The 18,053-nt window shown below is 45.5% G+C and overlaps 1 protein-coding gene and 1 non-coding gene across 2 annotated transcripts in view; one reads left to right on the forward strand and one right to left on the reverse strand.

Moving 5' to 3' along the window:
• Nucleotides 1–18,053, reverse strand: part of CLIC4 (chloride intracellular channel 4) — a 325,774-nt gene that overhangs the window by 24,170 nt on the left and 283,551 nt on the right. The window contains exon 4 of the mRNA XM_069079454.1: nucleotides 2,640–2,765. Coding sequence (XP_068935555.1) covers nucleotides 2,640–2,765 — 126 coding nt within the window. The remainder of the gene's footprint in view (nucleotides 1–2,639; nucleotides 2,766–18,053) is intronic.
• LOC138154646 (U6atac minor spliceosomal RNA) lies at nucleotides 1,169–1,296 on the forward strand. Its single transcript, XR_011166653.1, has one exon. It is a non-coding gene; the product is annotated as a U6atac minor spliceosomal RNA (small nuclear RNA).

Raw genomic sequence — 18,053 nt, forward strand, 5'->3', positions numbered from 1 at the left:
AGGGAGAGGGGGGGGGGAGAGAGAGAGAGAGAGAGAGAGAGAGAGAGAGAGAGAGAGAGAGAGAGAGAGAGAGAGAAGCCTATACTAAGAAATCACCTATGACTATGGAAAGGGCTATTTCAGTTGATGAGATCAGAAGTTCCACTGCAAAAGACTGAGGATCAAGTAAGAAAATAGAAGCAACAAGTGGAGACACTTCATTAAGGAAGACAGGCATAAGGCAATAAATAGCTTAAGGAGAAGGTAATGTCTAGAGAGCATTTCTTAAAGCTGGGGGAAACTGGTCCCTTGGGAGGCCCAGGGCAGCCTCAGCTGACTGGGAGAGGTCCCTCAGGCTCCCAAGCCAGGAGCCATCCTCCTGGATGCTCACTCCCTCACCGCCCATATCCAAGCTGTTGCCAAGGTCTGCTGATTCCACCTTGGCAAAACCTTTCGGGTATATCCCCTTCTCATCTCTGCCACTGCTACCACCTTAGTGCAGGCCCTCGTTACTTCATACCTGGACTATTATAATAACCTGCAAGTGGCGCTGCCTGCCTCAAGTCTCTCCCCAATCCCATCCATCCCCCATTCAGCCACTAAAGTGAGTTTCCTAAAGGTCAGATCTGATCATATCAGCTGCCACCCCCAATAAATTCCAGAGGCTCCTTATTGCCTCCAGGATCAAATACAATATGCTCTGTTTGGCCTTCAAAGCCCTTCCTAACCTAGCCCCCTCCCACTTTTCCAGTCTTCTTACACCTCACTCCCCAGAGTACTCTTCAGTCGAGTGACCCTGTTCTCCTGGCCACTCCATAAGGAAGACCCTCCATCTCTCAACTCCAGGCCTTCTTTCTGGCTGTCCCATGCCTGGAATGCTCTCCCTCCTCTCCTTCATCTACCAACCTCCCTGGCTTCCTTCAAATCCCAACTAAAATCCCACCTTCTCCAGGAAGCTTTTCACAATCCTTCTTAATTCTAATGCCTATTCTCTGTTCATGATTTCCCATCCATCTTGCACAGAGCTCACTTTGTATCTGTCTGCATGTTCACCCCCATTAGACTCTCAGATCCTTGAGGACAAGTATTGCCTTCTGCAGTATCCCCAGCACTTAGCACAGTGCTGGCACATAGTAGGCACTTAATAAATGGTTACTGATTTGATTGACTGAAGACTGGAAAAGGAGAGGTGACTGAAGAAGTAATCATGGTCAGCACTCCCCTTGATAAGGATGGAGGAGGAACTAGCGGCCTTTACAACACAAATACAGTTAAGACATTTCCCCCCTACTCTGTGGCATCAAACCATGTTAATCTGCTGGACGAGATGGGAGAAGATGGGATACAGCATGTAAGTAGTGGGGCACCTTGTCAAGGAGAAGGGCTGTCTCTGTCACAAATAGGGAAAAGGAAGAAGAAAGTGGAAGATAATGTCAAGGGATTCCGAAACAGAGAGAATGGGAGAAGAGGGAGGCCATGTGGAATGGACTCAATTTGTTCAATAAAGCAAGAGACAAAGTCCTCAACTGGGGAAAGTAACAGGTATAGAGGAGTACAGCAGGAGGGTGTGTGGAGGGCTTCAGGAGAGAAGAGATTTGAAATCAGGACACTTCCAGCTCTGACTTTCTGTGGGCCAAAGGTTCTTTCAGCTCTGACACTGAATGTTTTAAGGTAAGTCCTTATCAGATCTGATATTTTGCATTTTATAACTCTGACCATCTCTGTACATTCTCCGGCCCCTCCCAGCTCCAACTTTCTATGGTACTATTTGTTAGCAGCACTAATAAAACGCTTGTGAGAGGACACCACAGCCATTACCTAAATTAAAGTCTGAAATCATCTATGGCTTTAAATTATTCAGCTGAACATTAAGTACTATATACTAAGCAAAGGAGAGTCAGAGATAATTAAATCTTGGTCCCTACCTCACAGAGCTTATAATCTAGCAGGGGGAAGAGATAAAATAAAAAACATGAACACAAACATATATGGGTGCACATAGTAAAGGGGTAAAAGTTGAGGTGAGGAAAAGACTACTTCCAGCTAGAGTGAATTATCCAATGAGAACTAACTACAGATAAAACTGGGATAATGCCATGTGCATGACCTTATTAAAGGGTTGTGGTAGATAAGGATCTCTGGGATGTTCAAAGCACTGTCGAAAGAAGCCTAAGAGATGACTGCTGTATGACGGCATCCCCCGACTGCCCACCCCGCTTGGCCCTCCCTGGATACTGCTTGGGCCTTCGGCTAACAACACCTGAGCACTGCTGCTCCTGCCTTTCTCTCATGCTTCAGCAATGCTTCTACCCTCAGACCCATGTGTCCTGATACTCCTGCCCTGCCCTCTTCGGCCCCTCTCTGGGCTCAGCCAACCCTCTTGACATGACTCCTCCTTCCACTGTCTAAACCTCAGTTCAGACAGCCAGACATTCAGTTATATTCAACAGAAGGGGAGAAAAGCTCTTATTTACTCCTAATATGACTACTGTTAAAACAATTTGGTATTCACACATTAACCCTGATGTTAAGCCTGTTTAATGTATCAGGAGATAGGATTCTCTTTTTCAAAGACCAGTTCCATCTAAACAGTCCAAAAAAAAAGGGGGAAATTCAACAGTGGCACTATTTCCATGCATCATTTGTTCTTTGATACTCACTTAGGTGGGCATAAGACCTCCTCAAGGAACTCCTCAATCTTGTTCACATCCGTTTTTACTTCACTGTTGAAAGTTATAAATGGGGGGTGAGTCCCTGGAGCCAAGTTCTGCAGGTCTGCAGGTTTCCTAGTGGATCAAAAAAAAGGAAAAGTGTCAAAACCTAATCATTCCTTCTTCTTAGAGAGTAGGAATAGTCTCCAGTTCCCCAGAAAATGGTTCTCGCAAAGAAACTGATTACATTATACAGACAATGATATGGTGAAATTTACTTCTTTAATTAAGCCAACTATCTCTAACTTCACAATCAGATTTACATTACAATGAAGAAGTACATTATGAAGGTGTGATGTTTTTCATTATAGTGAATTTCCAGGACTGTACTGATGGTCCTAATGAATTCCCCCCAAAAGCACTTTACTACACAGCTCAGTATATAACATTTCCAGTCCTATTTACCCTTCATCATTCCACCATTTGGTCTAGCCCAAATTTGACAGTCGTACCTTAGCAGGAAATGAGAAAACTCTGTGAATTCAGTCCCATACTTAGGCTGTGCTGTTCCTATCCCTTCCCAAATCAAGAAAACAAATATTTTACAGCAAGCTTTATAGAATCCAGTCTTCAGCTATCTTTTTTTTTTTTTTGGAGGAGGGAAGACAGGACAATTGAAGTTAAGTGACTTGCCCAAGGTCACACAGCTAGTAAATGTTAAGTGCCTGAGGCCAGATTTGAACACAGGTCCTCCTGACTCCAGGGCCTATTCACTGCACCACCTAGCCACCGCTTTAGCTACCTTTTTAAAAATTGAAAATTCTCTCATTTTCTTTGACTTTCTATTCACCACCTTCAACCATGACTTTCATTATGTACCGTTTGAAATATATTATGTGTACATATACACATACATATAGAGAGTATATATATTTGTGTGTGGAGAGGGATGATGGAGGGAGGGGGAAAAAGAGAGAGATTTAAAGTTAAAAAGGATCTTAGAATACAAAATGTTTTAACTGGAGGGGACCTCAGAAAGCATCCACTTTCAACTCCCTCATTTTGCAGATTAGGAAGCTGAGGATCATGGAGATTAAATGACTTACCTAAACCTAAGGTCACACAGGTAAGTAACCAGCAAAGTCGTATGACAAGTTAAGTCTAATGCAAAATTATGGAGAAATAGGAGTCCTGAATTTAGAAAATAGAAGAGCCTTTCCTCAACTGATAAATGGTCAAAGGATATGAACAGGCAGTTTTCAGAGAAAGAAATTAAAGATATCTATAAGCACATGAAGAAATGCTCTAAATCACTATTGATTAGAGAAATGCAAATCAAAACAACTCTGAGGTACCACATCTCACCAGTCAGATTGGCTAAGATGACAAAACAGGAAAATGACAAATGCTGGAGATGATGTGGGCAAATTGGAACACTAATGCATTGTTGGTGGAGTTGTGAACTGATCTAACCTTTCTGGAGAGCAATCTGGAATTATGCCCAAAGGGCTATAAATAATTTCATACCTTTTGACCCAGCAATACCACTCCTAGGGTTATATCCCAAAGAGATCATAGAAGTGGGAGATAGACCCATATGTACAAAAATATTTATAGCAGCTTTTTTTGTGGTAGCAAAGAAATGGAAATTAAGGGGGTGCCCATCAATTGGGGAATGGCTGAACAAGTTATGGTATATGCATGTTATGGAATACTATTGTGCTATAAGAAACAAGGAGCAGATGGACTTCATATTTACCTGGAGAGGCTTATACAAACTGATGCTGAGTGAGAACAGTAGAACCAGGAGAAATTTGTACACAATTACTAGACACAACATATGTGTGATGACCAATATTGATAGACTGGACTTTTCTCAGCATTGCAGTGATATAAGTCAATCCCAAAAGACTCATGATGGAGAGAGATGCCTACATCCAGAGAAAGAACTAGAAAGAACTGAGTTTGTATCCAGATTGAAGCAAACTACCTGATCTTTTTCCTTTTCTTGTTTGATTTTATTTCCTCTTCACCATTGTTCATTCCATCTGATACAATCTGTCTTTATAACCTGACTAATGTCTAATGTGAAAGAACTTACAGATCCCATACTTAACTGTATGCCGCCATGCAGGAGAGGGGAGGGAGGGGAACAGAACGTGAAACTCAAGGAATTGTGGAATTGAATCTTGTAAACTAAAAGTAAACAAACAAATTAATAAAAAGAAAAAGAAAATAGAGGAGACTTCCAGGAACACTATTTGGGAAACAACATGAAACAGAAGAAAGAATACTAGACTTGGCAGCTTGGAGACACGAGGAGCTCTACCTCCAAACTCTGCCACTTACTCTGGGCAGTCCCTTCATTGTTCTGATATAGTGGAAGGAGTACTGGATTTGGAATCCAGAAGGCATGAAGAAATATGGGGAAAATAAAACACAACAGGATTTTTTTGTGAGCAAAAGTACCAGGAGCCATTTATTTTTCATCTAAATTATTTCTTTAAAAAGTTCTCTCTGGGGCGGCTAGGTGGCGCAGTGAACAGAGCACGGACTCTGGAGTCAGGAGAACCTGAGTTCATATCCAGCCTCAGACACTTAACACAAAAACTAGCCATGTGACCTTGGGCAAGTCACTTTAATGCCAATTGCCCTACCTTCTCCCCTCCAAAAAGCAAAAAAAAAAAAAAAGTTCTTTCTGGTTCTAGATCTTATTCTAGGAAAATGGAGATGATACTTATTTTGTTCCTGCACATCAGGGGCATTTGCAGTTCGTTCCTCCCTTTCACTTATCAGTGAGACCACCTGCTTTCCCTTCCCTTGATCATTACAGGGTGGCAGCGTGTGAAATTACAGCCTCCACATCACGTGCATGTCAGTTTCATCCCCTCTGGCTCCCCCCCTCCCCAGACACACACATACACATGCTGTTTCTCACTCAGGGAAGTTCAGCTGTTTCCCCTTGCACAGCTTGGACCCTCCTTGGCTCTAAGAGTCCTCAAGCACTGGTCAGCAGTCCAGAAACTCAACTACTTGAAGCTTTTAACTTTCCTTAGCTCAATATTCAAAAGTGAGAGTTTTTGGTTTTGGTGTCTTTTTAAAGGGAGAAGGAAAGACAATGAGAAAGGACAGTGGGGCTTGAATAAAGCCAAGGGGCTGCTCACTGTGCATCATTCACATAAAATAAAAAGACACAGAGAGCAGAGATCCCATTCAGGGAGGTGGCTGGTGCTAGAAAGGTCCAGGAAGTCTTGCTTTTGAATCTGTAGTAGGAAGGCTAGCAACATCCCACACACAAAGTCTCAAAATCCGTTCTCAAACTTATTCAGTCCAAATCATAACAAGTTGTATCTGCCCATCATTTTGTGACAAACTAAAAGGTCAATAAAACTTAGAAAGTCATAATAATGCAAAACATGACGCCAAACAATCCCTACAAATAGTAACCCCTTGCATCTACCTAGCAGCACTTTACATTTACCAGATGTTTCCTCAGAGTAAGGCTCAAGGAAGGTTAACTCACACTTTATCCCCATGCTACAAAACTCAACTCATTCTCCTTTCCCCCAAACCCTCCCTTCCTCCACACCTCCTATTCCTTTCAAGGGCACCACCAAGTCAAAGCCCAGGCATCATCCTCAGCGTCGCATTTTCTCTCTCCCCACAGCCAATCTGTTGCCAACAATTGTTGATTTTATATCCATCCTGTCTTCTGTATGTGCCTCTTTCTCTCTATGACATTGCCATCACCCTGGTGCAGGCCCTCACCACATTATGAAGGGACTGCTGCCATATGCTTTTGCATGATCTTCCTGCCTCTCCCCATTCCAATTCAGCCTCCAATCAGCTGTCAAAATAATCTTGCTAAAGCACTACATCACCCCACTATTCAATAAGCTCCAGTGATTCCTTATTCCCTCTAGGCATTATCAACTATAACACCTTCTGTCTGGCTTCACCCTTGGCCACCTCGCCCTCCTCCCTCCCTTCCCAGTCCTCTTCTAAGTTCCTCCCATCCAGGTACTCTGTGATGCCATGCCCCTGGCCTCCTGGCCATTCTTCAGACAAGGCAGTCCTTCTTTGGGCCCCAGGGCATTTTCACTGGCTGTCTTCCACACCTGAAACGCTCTGCCCCCTCATCTCCCAGCCTTCCTTTGAGTCCCAGCTAAAATCGTCTAATTCAAGAAGCTGCTCCTGATTCTCCTTAATGACAGTGCCTGCCTTCAGCTCATTATCTGCAATTTATCCTGTCTAGACCTCATCTGCACTTAGCGGTTTTCATGCTGTCTCCCGTATAACTCTGTGTTCTCTCTGAGAAAAGGGATTTGGGGGCCTTTCTTTGTATCCCCAACACTTGGCACAGTGCCTGGCACATCATATGTGCCTAGTAAATGCTTTAGGAATCACTGAGTGTGAGAGCAGAAATTCACTGAAGAAGCCTGGGTTTCAAATGCACTCGTTTTGAGTCTCAGAGTAAGACATACATATTCCCCTTTTGTTCATCCACTTTGTCATCTGCAAAATGAGAGTAGCATTAGCTATATTAGGCACCTCCCCACCTCCCCCCCATGCCGAGGGCCCTCTGGACCAGTCCTAAAGCCCTCTTCTGGGCTGTTATAAAGCTGGAAGGACCTCCTGTGGCCCTCGTGCTCAGCCTCCACCTGAGCTCCCCCAAAAACAGCTCCATTACTTCTCAAGGCACCCCTATTTAATTTTCAGACAGAGTTCATTGGGAGGAAATTCCTCCTGGCATCGAGTCTACATTGGCCTCTTTGTTATTTCCATCTATTCCTTTAGCCTGTCTCTATAAGACAGCCCCTCAGACTTCTGCCATCCTCATACCCCGACCAGCCCTGAAGTTCATCTTCTCCAGGTTAAATGTTCCCATGCTCTTTTATAAGCACCAACAGTCATTCGTGATCTTGGTTGTTCTGCTGTTGTTGTTCAGTCATTTTTCAATCCTTTCTAACTCTCTGTGACCCAACTTGGGATTTTCTTGGCAAAGATACAGGAGTAGGAGTGGTTCAACATTTCCTTTTCCCACTCATTTCACAGATGAGGAAACTGAGATTAGCAAAGGTGAAGTGACTTGCCCAGGGTCACAGCTAATAAGTGCCTGAGGCCAGATATGAACTCAGGTCTTCCTAACTCCAAGCCCGGCACTGTATCTACTGTGCCACCTAGATGCCCCTCGTCCTGGTCACCCAGCTTATCAATCAATGTCCTTCTTAAGCTAGGCAGTCAGAATTGAACCTAACAGTCCAGATATGGTCTGGCCATGGCAGAGGGCAGAGAGGCCATGTCCTCCTTGTTTGTGGAAGCTGTTTGTGCCCCTCAATGCAGACCTAGCTTACTACAGGACGTGGCATGTATACAGATAAGTAAATCCCAATAGGAAGTACAATCAAAAGTGGAAAAAATCATTTCCAAAAAAAAATTTCATGGTATAGGAGGGAGCACTAGAAATGAGTCTTGAAGAAAGAGAAGAGTTCTGATAAATAGAAATAAGGAGGGAATATATACATCCCAGGCACTGGGGGCAGGCAGGGGACTAAGCTCCAAGTCTGGGAACCAGCTAGTACTGCAGGTAGGTTGGCTGGATGACTAGGTGAAGAAGGATAAGGTGGAATGAGGATGGAGCCGGAGTAGGGGGAGGGGCCTTAAACTCCAGGTTAGGGGGTCACTACTTACTGACACAAGAGAGGCCCTGAAGGTTTTTAAGCAGGGGAGGGAGATGTGGTCAGGCCTGTGACTTGGGAAGATGATCTTGTTGCCCATGTGGAGGATATCCTGGTAATGGGAGAGGCTGGAAGAAGGAAAGCCAATCAAGAGGTTACTGGAAAAGTCTCTTGGTGGGAGACAACAAGGAGGCGATGAATTCACCCCAGGCTCTATGAGGATCCACTGAAGCAACCAGGGATATTTCTCCTGGAGAAAAAAAGATTGGGGGGGAGGGGAGGTCTTCAAGCATCTGACGGACTGTGATGAGGAACCGGGCCCTAGAAATGTTCTGCTTGGCTCTAGGGCACAGAACTAGGAAGAAGAGGGAGAAAGTGATGACAAGCAGGTTCAGGCTTCACCTAAAGGAGAGGCTTAGGTATTAAGAGATATAATAATATCTCTTCCTTGGGTGGGGGCTTCAAACAGGCTGGATGGCTATGTCTGCTTCTGATACTGTAGAAGCAAATCCTGTTCCTGTTAGAGCAGAAGGCATCTGTTTCAAGTTAGAACTCTCCCAATTCTAAGATTCTGAACCTCAACAGGATTATTGTCAGGGTCAAGAGAAAGCACTTTATAATCCTTAGTGATACAGAAATGTGAGTTATTGTTATTAGTGTCTTAACTATTAAAGACACAAGGAGCAGAACTCAAGCCTTGAAGTAAGAGCACAGCTCCTTCCCATGGTCTAGCTGTTTTTGTTTTTAAAATTCTACCAGTAGTAAATTATTCTTTTCCTTCTGTTTTGGTTCCGGAATAAAAGAAAAGAGAGACTAGGCGTGCAGAAGAACAACCAGAGAATGAGGCAGGAAGGAAGGTCAGGAAAAGTCAACAGGAGTGGAAGAAGAGAGTAAAGGAAGGGGGAGAGGGAGCCCAAAGCTGGAAAGGAAAAAAAGGAGTGGGGGGAGGAGAGGAGAGCAAAGCAGTGGGCCTGAAAATGCAGCTGTGTGTTTCTGACAATCCTGAGAAGTCGCTGCAGGAGTGGCACTTTTCCAGGTGTCCAATTCCAAGCCTTCTAATGAAAACCTAGTTGTAGTAGATTGGTTCTCCAAATGAAGAAAGACAAACACTTAACATAATGTAGTGGGGATGTTTTCAATCTTAATTCTTTCACATCTTAAAAGCAAACCCATTAAAAGACAAGAGTTAATATAGCCCTGGATTCAAGGACTAGTGTGCAAAAAACTCTATTTCTGCTGCTTGATCCATCCACACTGACTCCAGTGAGGGCTTTGGTAAGCAACAATACCTGTCTCAATGGGATCAAAATGTATTTTGCAATTGTCTGTTCTGAGATAACTTTTAAAGATGTTTACTGATTTTAACCAAATTTAGCACACCACTGAAGGTACAATAAATGCCACTATAAAGATGAAAAGATGACAGTTCCTGTGCCTGGAAGTTGAGAATCTAGTGGAGCATGACCACACATAAGCATGACATGCTCTAGAATGTGTTGAAGCAAGATAGACCTGGACAAAAGTGATGTAGGAAGAAAGGGGCAATGCTTTCTACGGGGAGACAAGAAGAGGTGGGCTTCATGGCAGAGGTAACATCTACAGAAAAGGCTTTCTGTAGGCACAAGTAAGGAGGCAGACCCCTCTGAGAAACTGAGAAAGCCTATGCAGACACAGAAAGGGGAGGCAGGATACCAAGCTGAAGAAAGAGCGAGTCGTCCCTGTGGCTGGAAATAAAGTTGACGAGTCATGACTGGAGAGGACCTCAGATGAAAGCTCAGCCACCGCAGACTAGCACCAGGCCTGGGGGGAAGCAAACATCCCCTGCACAGTGCCAGGTTCACAGGATTCCTGGACTCAATTTATCTGTAACAAAGGAGGGTTCTGTCTGAGGGCAGAGTGTCAGTGGGAAGAGACAAAGATATCAGAAAGGGAAGAGAATCAAGAAAGTATGAAAGAAAAAGCCTGGAAAGGTATGGAGAGCCTTAAAAGCTGGGCTCAGTATCCATTTAGCCTACGAAGAGAAAGCCTGTGGATGTTCTAAAGAAGGGGAGGGAAGAGTAGCAGGAAGGAGGCCTGGAGAGGGCAAAGCCCTGAGACCTGTTTCGAAGGCCACTTCAGCAAGATCCCTCAACCCCAGCATCAGTCTAATCTCTCCAAAGAGCCTCCAACGGACTGTCAGATGAGTGTGCTCACATTCTTAGTGGGCTTCTGCTATGCACATAGTCAGTGACAGCCTCAGGACCATGGCTACCGTGGAAGCATGCTCTACCACTCAGCTTCCTCATTCAGAGATACAGGGTAACATGTGTTCAAATGAACACATCAGCATTCATGCTAAAAGTAAGGCTCTCACCCACCATGGAGGCAGGGCTGAGACAGCAGAGGCCCCTTCTGGGAGGGCCTCCTCTTTGGCCCTGAGAGGCAGGGCCATGAACAAAAGGGGAAAGCTGCAGAGAAGCCACCACAAGTGACATCAAGAGAGACTCCTTGTCATTGAGATCTGTTCAAGAGTGGGGGGGGCTGCCTACAAGGCCTTCAGGGAGAGGCTGGGGAACCAACTGTCCAGTATGTTACAGCAGGGATTCCTTTCAATGGATGGGTTAGACTTGAACCCTTTCAACTCTCAAATTCTATAATGTTAATGGAGATGACTTTGGCTAACTGTATAAGTGACCTAATGTAGTAAATAGGACACCGAACCTCCCATCACTGCCAAGCTCAGTTTCCTCCTCATGGCATCAATTCTGTCAAGTCATTTCACGTGAGCCCTAGCACCCCAGGCCTGCTGTCTCCTATGTCAGATGAAGGAGTACACAGCTATTCCTAGGGGCTCTTTGTCCATCCACTAGGGAATAGCTGCAGTAATGGAACGGACAATTATGCTTAAGCAATGATGAAAGAAACATATTTCAGAGAAAGCTAGGACTTGTATAAATTGGTGCAGTGACCCAAGCAGGACCATAACAATTTATGCCCAAATACACTGTAAAAAAAACAAACAAACAAACCCAGCTCTGAAAGACTTAAGGCTCTGAGCAGTGAGGGCACTGACCAAGCTCTACTACTCCAGAGGCTGGAAAAGGAAGCACGGGCGACCTCCTGAAAGACACCAGCCTCGGAACACAGACTGGGACGTGCTGCTGGACATGGCCAATGTGGGTACACGCTCTGCCTGACTATGAAGACTGGTACAAGGGCTCTGTTTTTCTTTTTTTCCTCCAGTTGGGTCCCTCCCCAAAGAGAGAAGAAAACAGAAGAAAGGCCAGGTGGAATCAGAGAGGAGCAGGACGGCTCTTACCATTTCTCAAGGGAGCCAACTGCATCTTTGGACAAACCTGTCCCGACTGTGGTTCCTTATGGTCCTCCCGCTACTTTTGCCCCTGGGGGCGAGAGGTAGGAGAGGAGCAGTGAGGGGATGATCTACATGTTGAATGTATTACATACTTTAAAAGAAACACAATCTCATGTAGAGTCTCTTGTTCACAGTATATTATGGAAATATTGATTTTATCTGCTGTTCAAGTTTAGAAATTAAATATCTAAAATGAGAGGGTTGGCCTGGAAGATCTCTAAGGCCCCTTCTGGCTCTACCATTCTATGAAAATCTGGCTACCTCAGAAACACGAACAGAAACCCTGAAGTCTCAGAAAGCAACAAACTACACAAGCGGCAAAAGGAGACAAAGGGAGCGGCTTTCAGAGCCATTTCCATTCGGTCCCTTTTTTCAGGCTATTTCTCAGCTCCTGAATTCTAATTGTGCCACTGCTGCGCAGCTGCTCATGAACAAGAACCAATCCCTGCACGTTAAAGCCAAGGAGCCTTGGGTGAGCTCACCAATCAGAAGCAATTACATTCAGAAGAGCAAAAGATGGTGGTGTTTCTTGGTGAGCCACTCATCTGACTCTCTGTTTTGTTTTTTTTTTTTTTTTTACTAATGCCAGTAATGTGTCCAACAGCAGGAGGCCAGCCAAAGCTCTGGCAGGCCTAGGCCATACCGTCAAGGGCTTGTCTTGGGGCCTGGTGACGGGTCACTAGTCAGGTCAGAGAGCCTCCTCCTCAGAAGGCCAGCCATCGGGGCTGCAGGCTGTCTGCGCCAGTGCCACTGCAGGCACCATGTCAATGCCCACACAGATCCTTCAAGTAGGAAGCCTGACATTGCCACAAACACTTTCTGCCACAAAATGCTATCAAAGGAGCCTTCTGTATGGCTACAGGAAACTGGCTGTGGGCTTCCCAATGCCAGGCCCCAAGTCACTGATCTTCTACAGGAATTCACTGTTCCAATCCCATCCATCAGTCACAAGCAGATGGAAACCAGAGCACCACATCTGGCGTGAGAAGCCAGCTCCTACTGACTTTTGTCTGAGTTGTCACAAGTCAACATAGCGCAGGCACTGCTGTCCAAAGGAGGCCCTGACTCCAAAGAGGGGACAGAGTTCTCTGGACCGCGCTGCCCAGCAGGCCCTATGAGAGACAATGCTAACTACTCCCATCCTCCTCACTGCACAGGGAGGACCAGGCTCCTTTTCCAATTCTTCTCCCTAATCCCGTGGTTAGCTGCAGGCTTCTCTGTCATTGTTATCTATGCAAGGAATCCCCATCGGAAGAGTTGCTGATGATTACAAAACAACCCTGTAGACAGATCATTATCCCATTCTACAAATGAGGAAAATGAGCCTCAGAAAGTAAGTGATGTATCCAGGGTCACACAGCCAAAAAGCAGCAAAGCTGGACCAAGGAGCCTGGTCTTCTCTTCCCTCTATACCATTCTGCCTCCCTGCTGGACTCTGGTTATGAGGAGAAGCACTGAGAAAAGCCATGTGTGGAGTGGCCCTGCCCCCTAGCATGCTGGCCACCTCTGCAGGCCATATGGATTTGGAATAAACACCATCAGGGGATCTGGAGCAGGTGAAAGCACAAAGCAGACGTTGTGGAAGCTGCATGCCCAGAACTGGCCGGTGATTTCCACAGTTATGAAGTATGTTTGCCGGGGCTTTTCTGACTGCCCTGATGAGTGCCTGTGCCTGGAAGAAGAATGCAGTCTGTGTGCTGCCAAGCTGAAGTCTCTCAAGAGGTGGCTGGTTCTGTCTCACTGACTCTCCCTGTAGGTTTCACCCAAGAGAAAAGAATGCAATGCGCTTTCCTGTTGGTTCTGGTAATTCTCAGGTCCAGAATCATTAGATGATCAGCAGGCAAACACCTTGAGTGGCTCTTCACATCCTCCTCAATAAACCATGAACTTCTGGTTGATCCTGGCATTCGAGGCCCTGCCCAATCTGGCTCCAATTTATCCCTCAGCCTTATGCTCATTCTTATCCATCGTACTTCTCCCTTACCAGATACACCCCTTCTCTGTCCCACAACAGGAAAGGATGTTTCCTCACTTCTCCACATCCCCACCCCTCCCTTGCACTTTTCCCAGCTCTCTCCCCAGGCGTCCCCTCTACCCTTCTTAGCTCCCTCTCCCATGTTATCATGCCTCACCACCCCATTAGCTCCTCCTGAACAGGATCTAGTGTATCTGCCTCTGCAGTCCCAGTAGGTGCTTCACAAAGGCTCAAATTGAAAACATCCCCTTTGTACCGCAGTTCCTCACCTCAGAGGGTTCTGCCTCTACCCACCAGGGAACCAGCTGGGATGATGCCAGAGGCGATGGATCCTAAGAGAAACACCTTAAAGTGTTCACCATTTAGGGAAGATGAATTTCAGATAACCAATTAGAACCTGACCTCTCTACTGCAGAGATACTAGCCATGTGGTGAGGAGTCACTGAGGGGTGTCTGGAAGTCCGAGGGACAGCCAGGTGGATGAGGTCACTTCTACCTCCAGCCTCTCCCACCTCCACTGCCCTGCCCTTGCAAAGGCATGACACTGAAAGAGGAGGCCTCTGCTAGCTTTGTTTCTGACTCTGAACCAGAAAAAAACAAACCAAACAACTCTATTACTTCTTCCCTAATTCATCCTGATTAATCTTGGACAACAGAAGAAATTTTCTCACGAGTGATGGTGCACATGTCAACGATTCTGAAAAAAAGGATGGATTTCTTGTATAGGCAACAATGACCATTCTAATCCTCATTTCTTAAAACTAGTGGAATTGAGCCCATAAGGCCATTCCTCCACCATGGCCCAGCAGCTCTTTCCTGGGCCCTGCCCCTTCCCCTACCCCCATCCAATCCTATGGCTTTGGGAGAAAGAAAACCTGGATACAAATCTGTTCTGTCCCCCCTTAGTTTGATGACCTTAAGCAAGTCACACTCCACCCTGAGAGGTGCCAGCCTCCTTATCCTCTCAAATGAGAACCATTCTTGCACTCCCTACCTACTGCAAAGGAAACACTTTGTTAACTAGAGATGCCAGGCAGTGTTGGGATTTTCTTAAAATCAAACTCTCAATTAAAAGGGGCCTAGCCCAGACCCTAACCAAATGAAGGCTCTCTTCTGCTTCCCCTACAGTCTGGTATCCAGAGTCTATTTGAGAATTCCCAGGGAGAGGGAGTGTTCTGCATCCTCAGGGCTCACTGCATTACTGAACTTCCCTTTAGTTTTCAGGATTTTTTCCCCTTTATCTGCTGCCCCACCCCACAGCTTCTACCGGCTGGTCCTAGTTCTTTCTCTTAAGTCTGTCAATGGTGGCCATTTGTGCCTTCTGGCGATAAATACTAGATACTAAAGATAATAAAAAGGCTGCAGATAACTGATTTGGAGAATCAGGGGCTGGAAGGTGGAGCGGGCTGTGTAAGGAGCCCAAGCTCAAACTGGCTCACTGCCATGGACACCTGTCACTCAGAAGGGAACTAGGAGGAGGGAAGAAGTAAAAGATTAAGCACTTACTCTGTGCAGGCATTGTGCTAAACACTTTACAGATATTATCATTTGATAATCAAAACTCAAGTCCTGCCACTGCTACTGTATCTGATGAAAGTAACATTAACAGACACACTAATGCTTTAATACTCTGAAGGAAGCAGGAAGGTAGGTGTGAGTGCTCTCCCATCAGGCACTTCTAGTGGCCCTGCTCCTTCTCCCAAACCCTCCACAGAGGAAGTACCAGAAGCGCCCTCCTGGGCTGGATCAGCCCCCTGCTCTTCTTGTCCTATGGATCCTCAAGGACAGATACAGTGAATACTATTTTCAAACACGAAACCTCCTTGGTAACATGCCACCAAGGAGCCCACGCTGACCTTTGGAGTCGCCGACAAGTTTGATCCTTCTGAGAAACCGGTGCTCTAAACTTGCCAAAGCTCATCAGCACCAGGAGAACCTTGGGTGGGCAGTGGCAGGAGCTTGGGTCCCTTTACCCTTTATCCTGCAACTAAGGGCAGCCTGAGTTTTGGGCCATGTTAGGGGAACTCTAAATTCTTTCTGAGCTTCTGATTCTTTGAGATCTGTTTTGCCTCTCAGTTCTCTAAATACAATATGCAACAGAAAATGAAGTTTAGATATGCTTTTTTCTTTTTCATCGAAACAACTCCCACAAAAGCACTCAAGGTACCAGCTATGCTTATACTGGCAATCAAGCTAAGGAAACTCATTCAAAGACTCCACAGGGTTCTATGAATACCAGCAGAGTTATTAGCATAGACGGCAACTCGAAAAAAGATGTCCCACAGGGCCAACCACAGCTGGGAAATGATTTGTTCTTATGGATAACATGTCATGTGACAATCATTTTATCCACATGTAGAATGCATTTCTAAGAGCCCTGATACTCCCTATCGGTCTCTTTAGGGGACTGTCTTTGTCTCAAACCCTCTAGAATTGAGGACTTGTTCTTAAAAGCAGAAAACTGAGTACACCATAGGCCTTTTTTCACCCACACACATGCAAAAAAATAGTCATAATTTTTTTTTAACCCAAGAGATTTTACAAGAGACATTTTAGGCTCTTTGTGCAACACTTTCAATAATCCCCAAAGTCCTCACTGATGCAAAAAGTTCATTCCCTTAAAACCAGTATTCTCCCCTGGTAATACTACCATGGCTGCAAACCATGGTCCACCATGATGCCCGAAAGTCAAAGGGCCTTTGGTAACACATCACCAATGATACCTTGTACCTAAGACATGATGTAAAGGGCCTATCAAAGACACATTTATTCAGAAAAGGACAGTCATGTGTTGAAAATGAGAGAATAACGGAGGGGCAGTTCCTCTCCTCCCTGTTATTAAAGAATGAGAAGAAGACCCAATGGGTAGATTGCTTATGAAGGACTGAGAGAAGGACCTGGGTAAGACGTGCAGAGGACATGAGGGCACAGGCTCATGGTCTCACGGATATATTGGGGCAGTCAAAGCCGTGAGATATTTGGTTTCTCTTAAATAATTCCACTGAATTTGGATTTTAAAAGCAATGCAGAATGTGTGTCAATTTTAGCTGCTTCTTCACTTTTCCCGTGGAGATCACATTGTGCTTAAGAGCTCCTTTTGAGTGTGTTGTGAAAAAGAAAAATTTCCAAGGCAAGAATTTGAGAGGAAGGGAGAGGAGGGAGGGAAGAGGGAAAAGTAGCTAGAAAGCTCTCTTTCCCCCCAGCACAGTGTTCTCTTGTGTTAGGGGTGTTTGTGCAAGTTCCTCAGCACACAAATATGCCCCTATTTTGGTGTCAACTAATATACCTGAGGGATAGAAAACACAAAGGCCAGACAGCCAGCCCAGCATTATTAAAATGCCCTGGCTAGGCCCCCCGTCCTTTTGGGAACTGTGGGTTTCCATAGCTCATTTTAGAATTCCTGGGGAAAGTATCACAATCAAGCACTGCATGGAGTAAAGCAGCTCATTCAAAGCACAACCAACTCACTTGCTCCAGGCCAAAAACGGGATAGGAAAAATCCAAGTATTTCAGATGCAGTCAGGGTGTGTGCCTGGCAGCAGGGTCTATTCTTAGGAGCTGTACTGGGATGTTTCCTTTTGGGGCTGGGATTGGTCCAGTGCTAACGAGGGTCTCCCTGAAGAGATCTGAATGTGTAGGAAACTCACTCCAAATGCAGGGTGGCCACATCAATGATTGCCTTCCTCCAAGAGCTCCGAAGTGAGGCCATCCCCCTCTGGGAGCCTCTAGTTAATGCCTGCTCTCCTACCCATGGTGAGGCACAGACCCTAGCACACGGAGCTGAGGCTCAGACCTGTGTGACTCCAACCAAATCACTCCACTTCCCTAATCTGTAAAACTGAGCTAATGGCAGCTTCAGGAACCTCACAAGGCTGGGAGGAGTCATTCACCACACTGCCTGCACATGCCCCCAATGCTCTACAGAGGGTTTTCTCTGCTATATGTCACAGCCTCCACACTTCTCATTCTGTAGCTGTCTTTTATTATAAAGGCCCCTCAGAGTCCTTTTCCATTTCTACAGCCCAGGTTTGCCTTCCTGTGAAAGCAGGAGTAATGGCAAGCAGAGGTTATATCACAGGACTTCCAACAGCAGCATCAGGAAAGAGTATTAGGCAAGTCGGGGCAACTGAGCCACTAAAATCACTCCCATGAAAAGAAATTCCCTGCAAGCCATCCTCACCCATCTGCTGTAAATAAAATCCCACATCTGTGAAACATGAGGGAAGGAAGATCATTATGTGCAGGACGGCTTGATTATATGAAGCTTTCCAAACAAAGGTTCTGGGTGACACAGGATGGTTGGGAATGACAGACCCCACCTTGGGACAGCTCTAACCACAATGTCCATTTTGAGAACACATCAGGTTTCACAGAGCACTATCCTTCCAGCAAGAACAAGACTGAAGCCACAGAGGGCC

The sequence above is a fragment of the Petaurus breviceps genome, unplaced genomic scaffold (genome assembly GCF_028583685.1).
Source record: "Petaurus breviceps papuanus isolate PSGF00001 unplaced genomic scaffold, PetGlider_PUasm1.0 91041, whole genome shotgun sequence".
NCBI classification, from domain to species: Eukaryota; Metazoa; Chordata; class Mammalia; order Diprotodontia; family Petauridae; genus Petaurus; species Petaurus breviceps.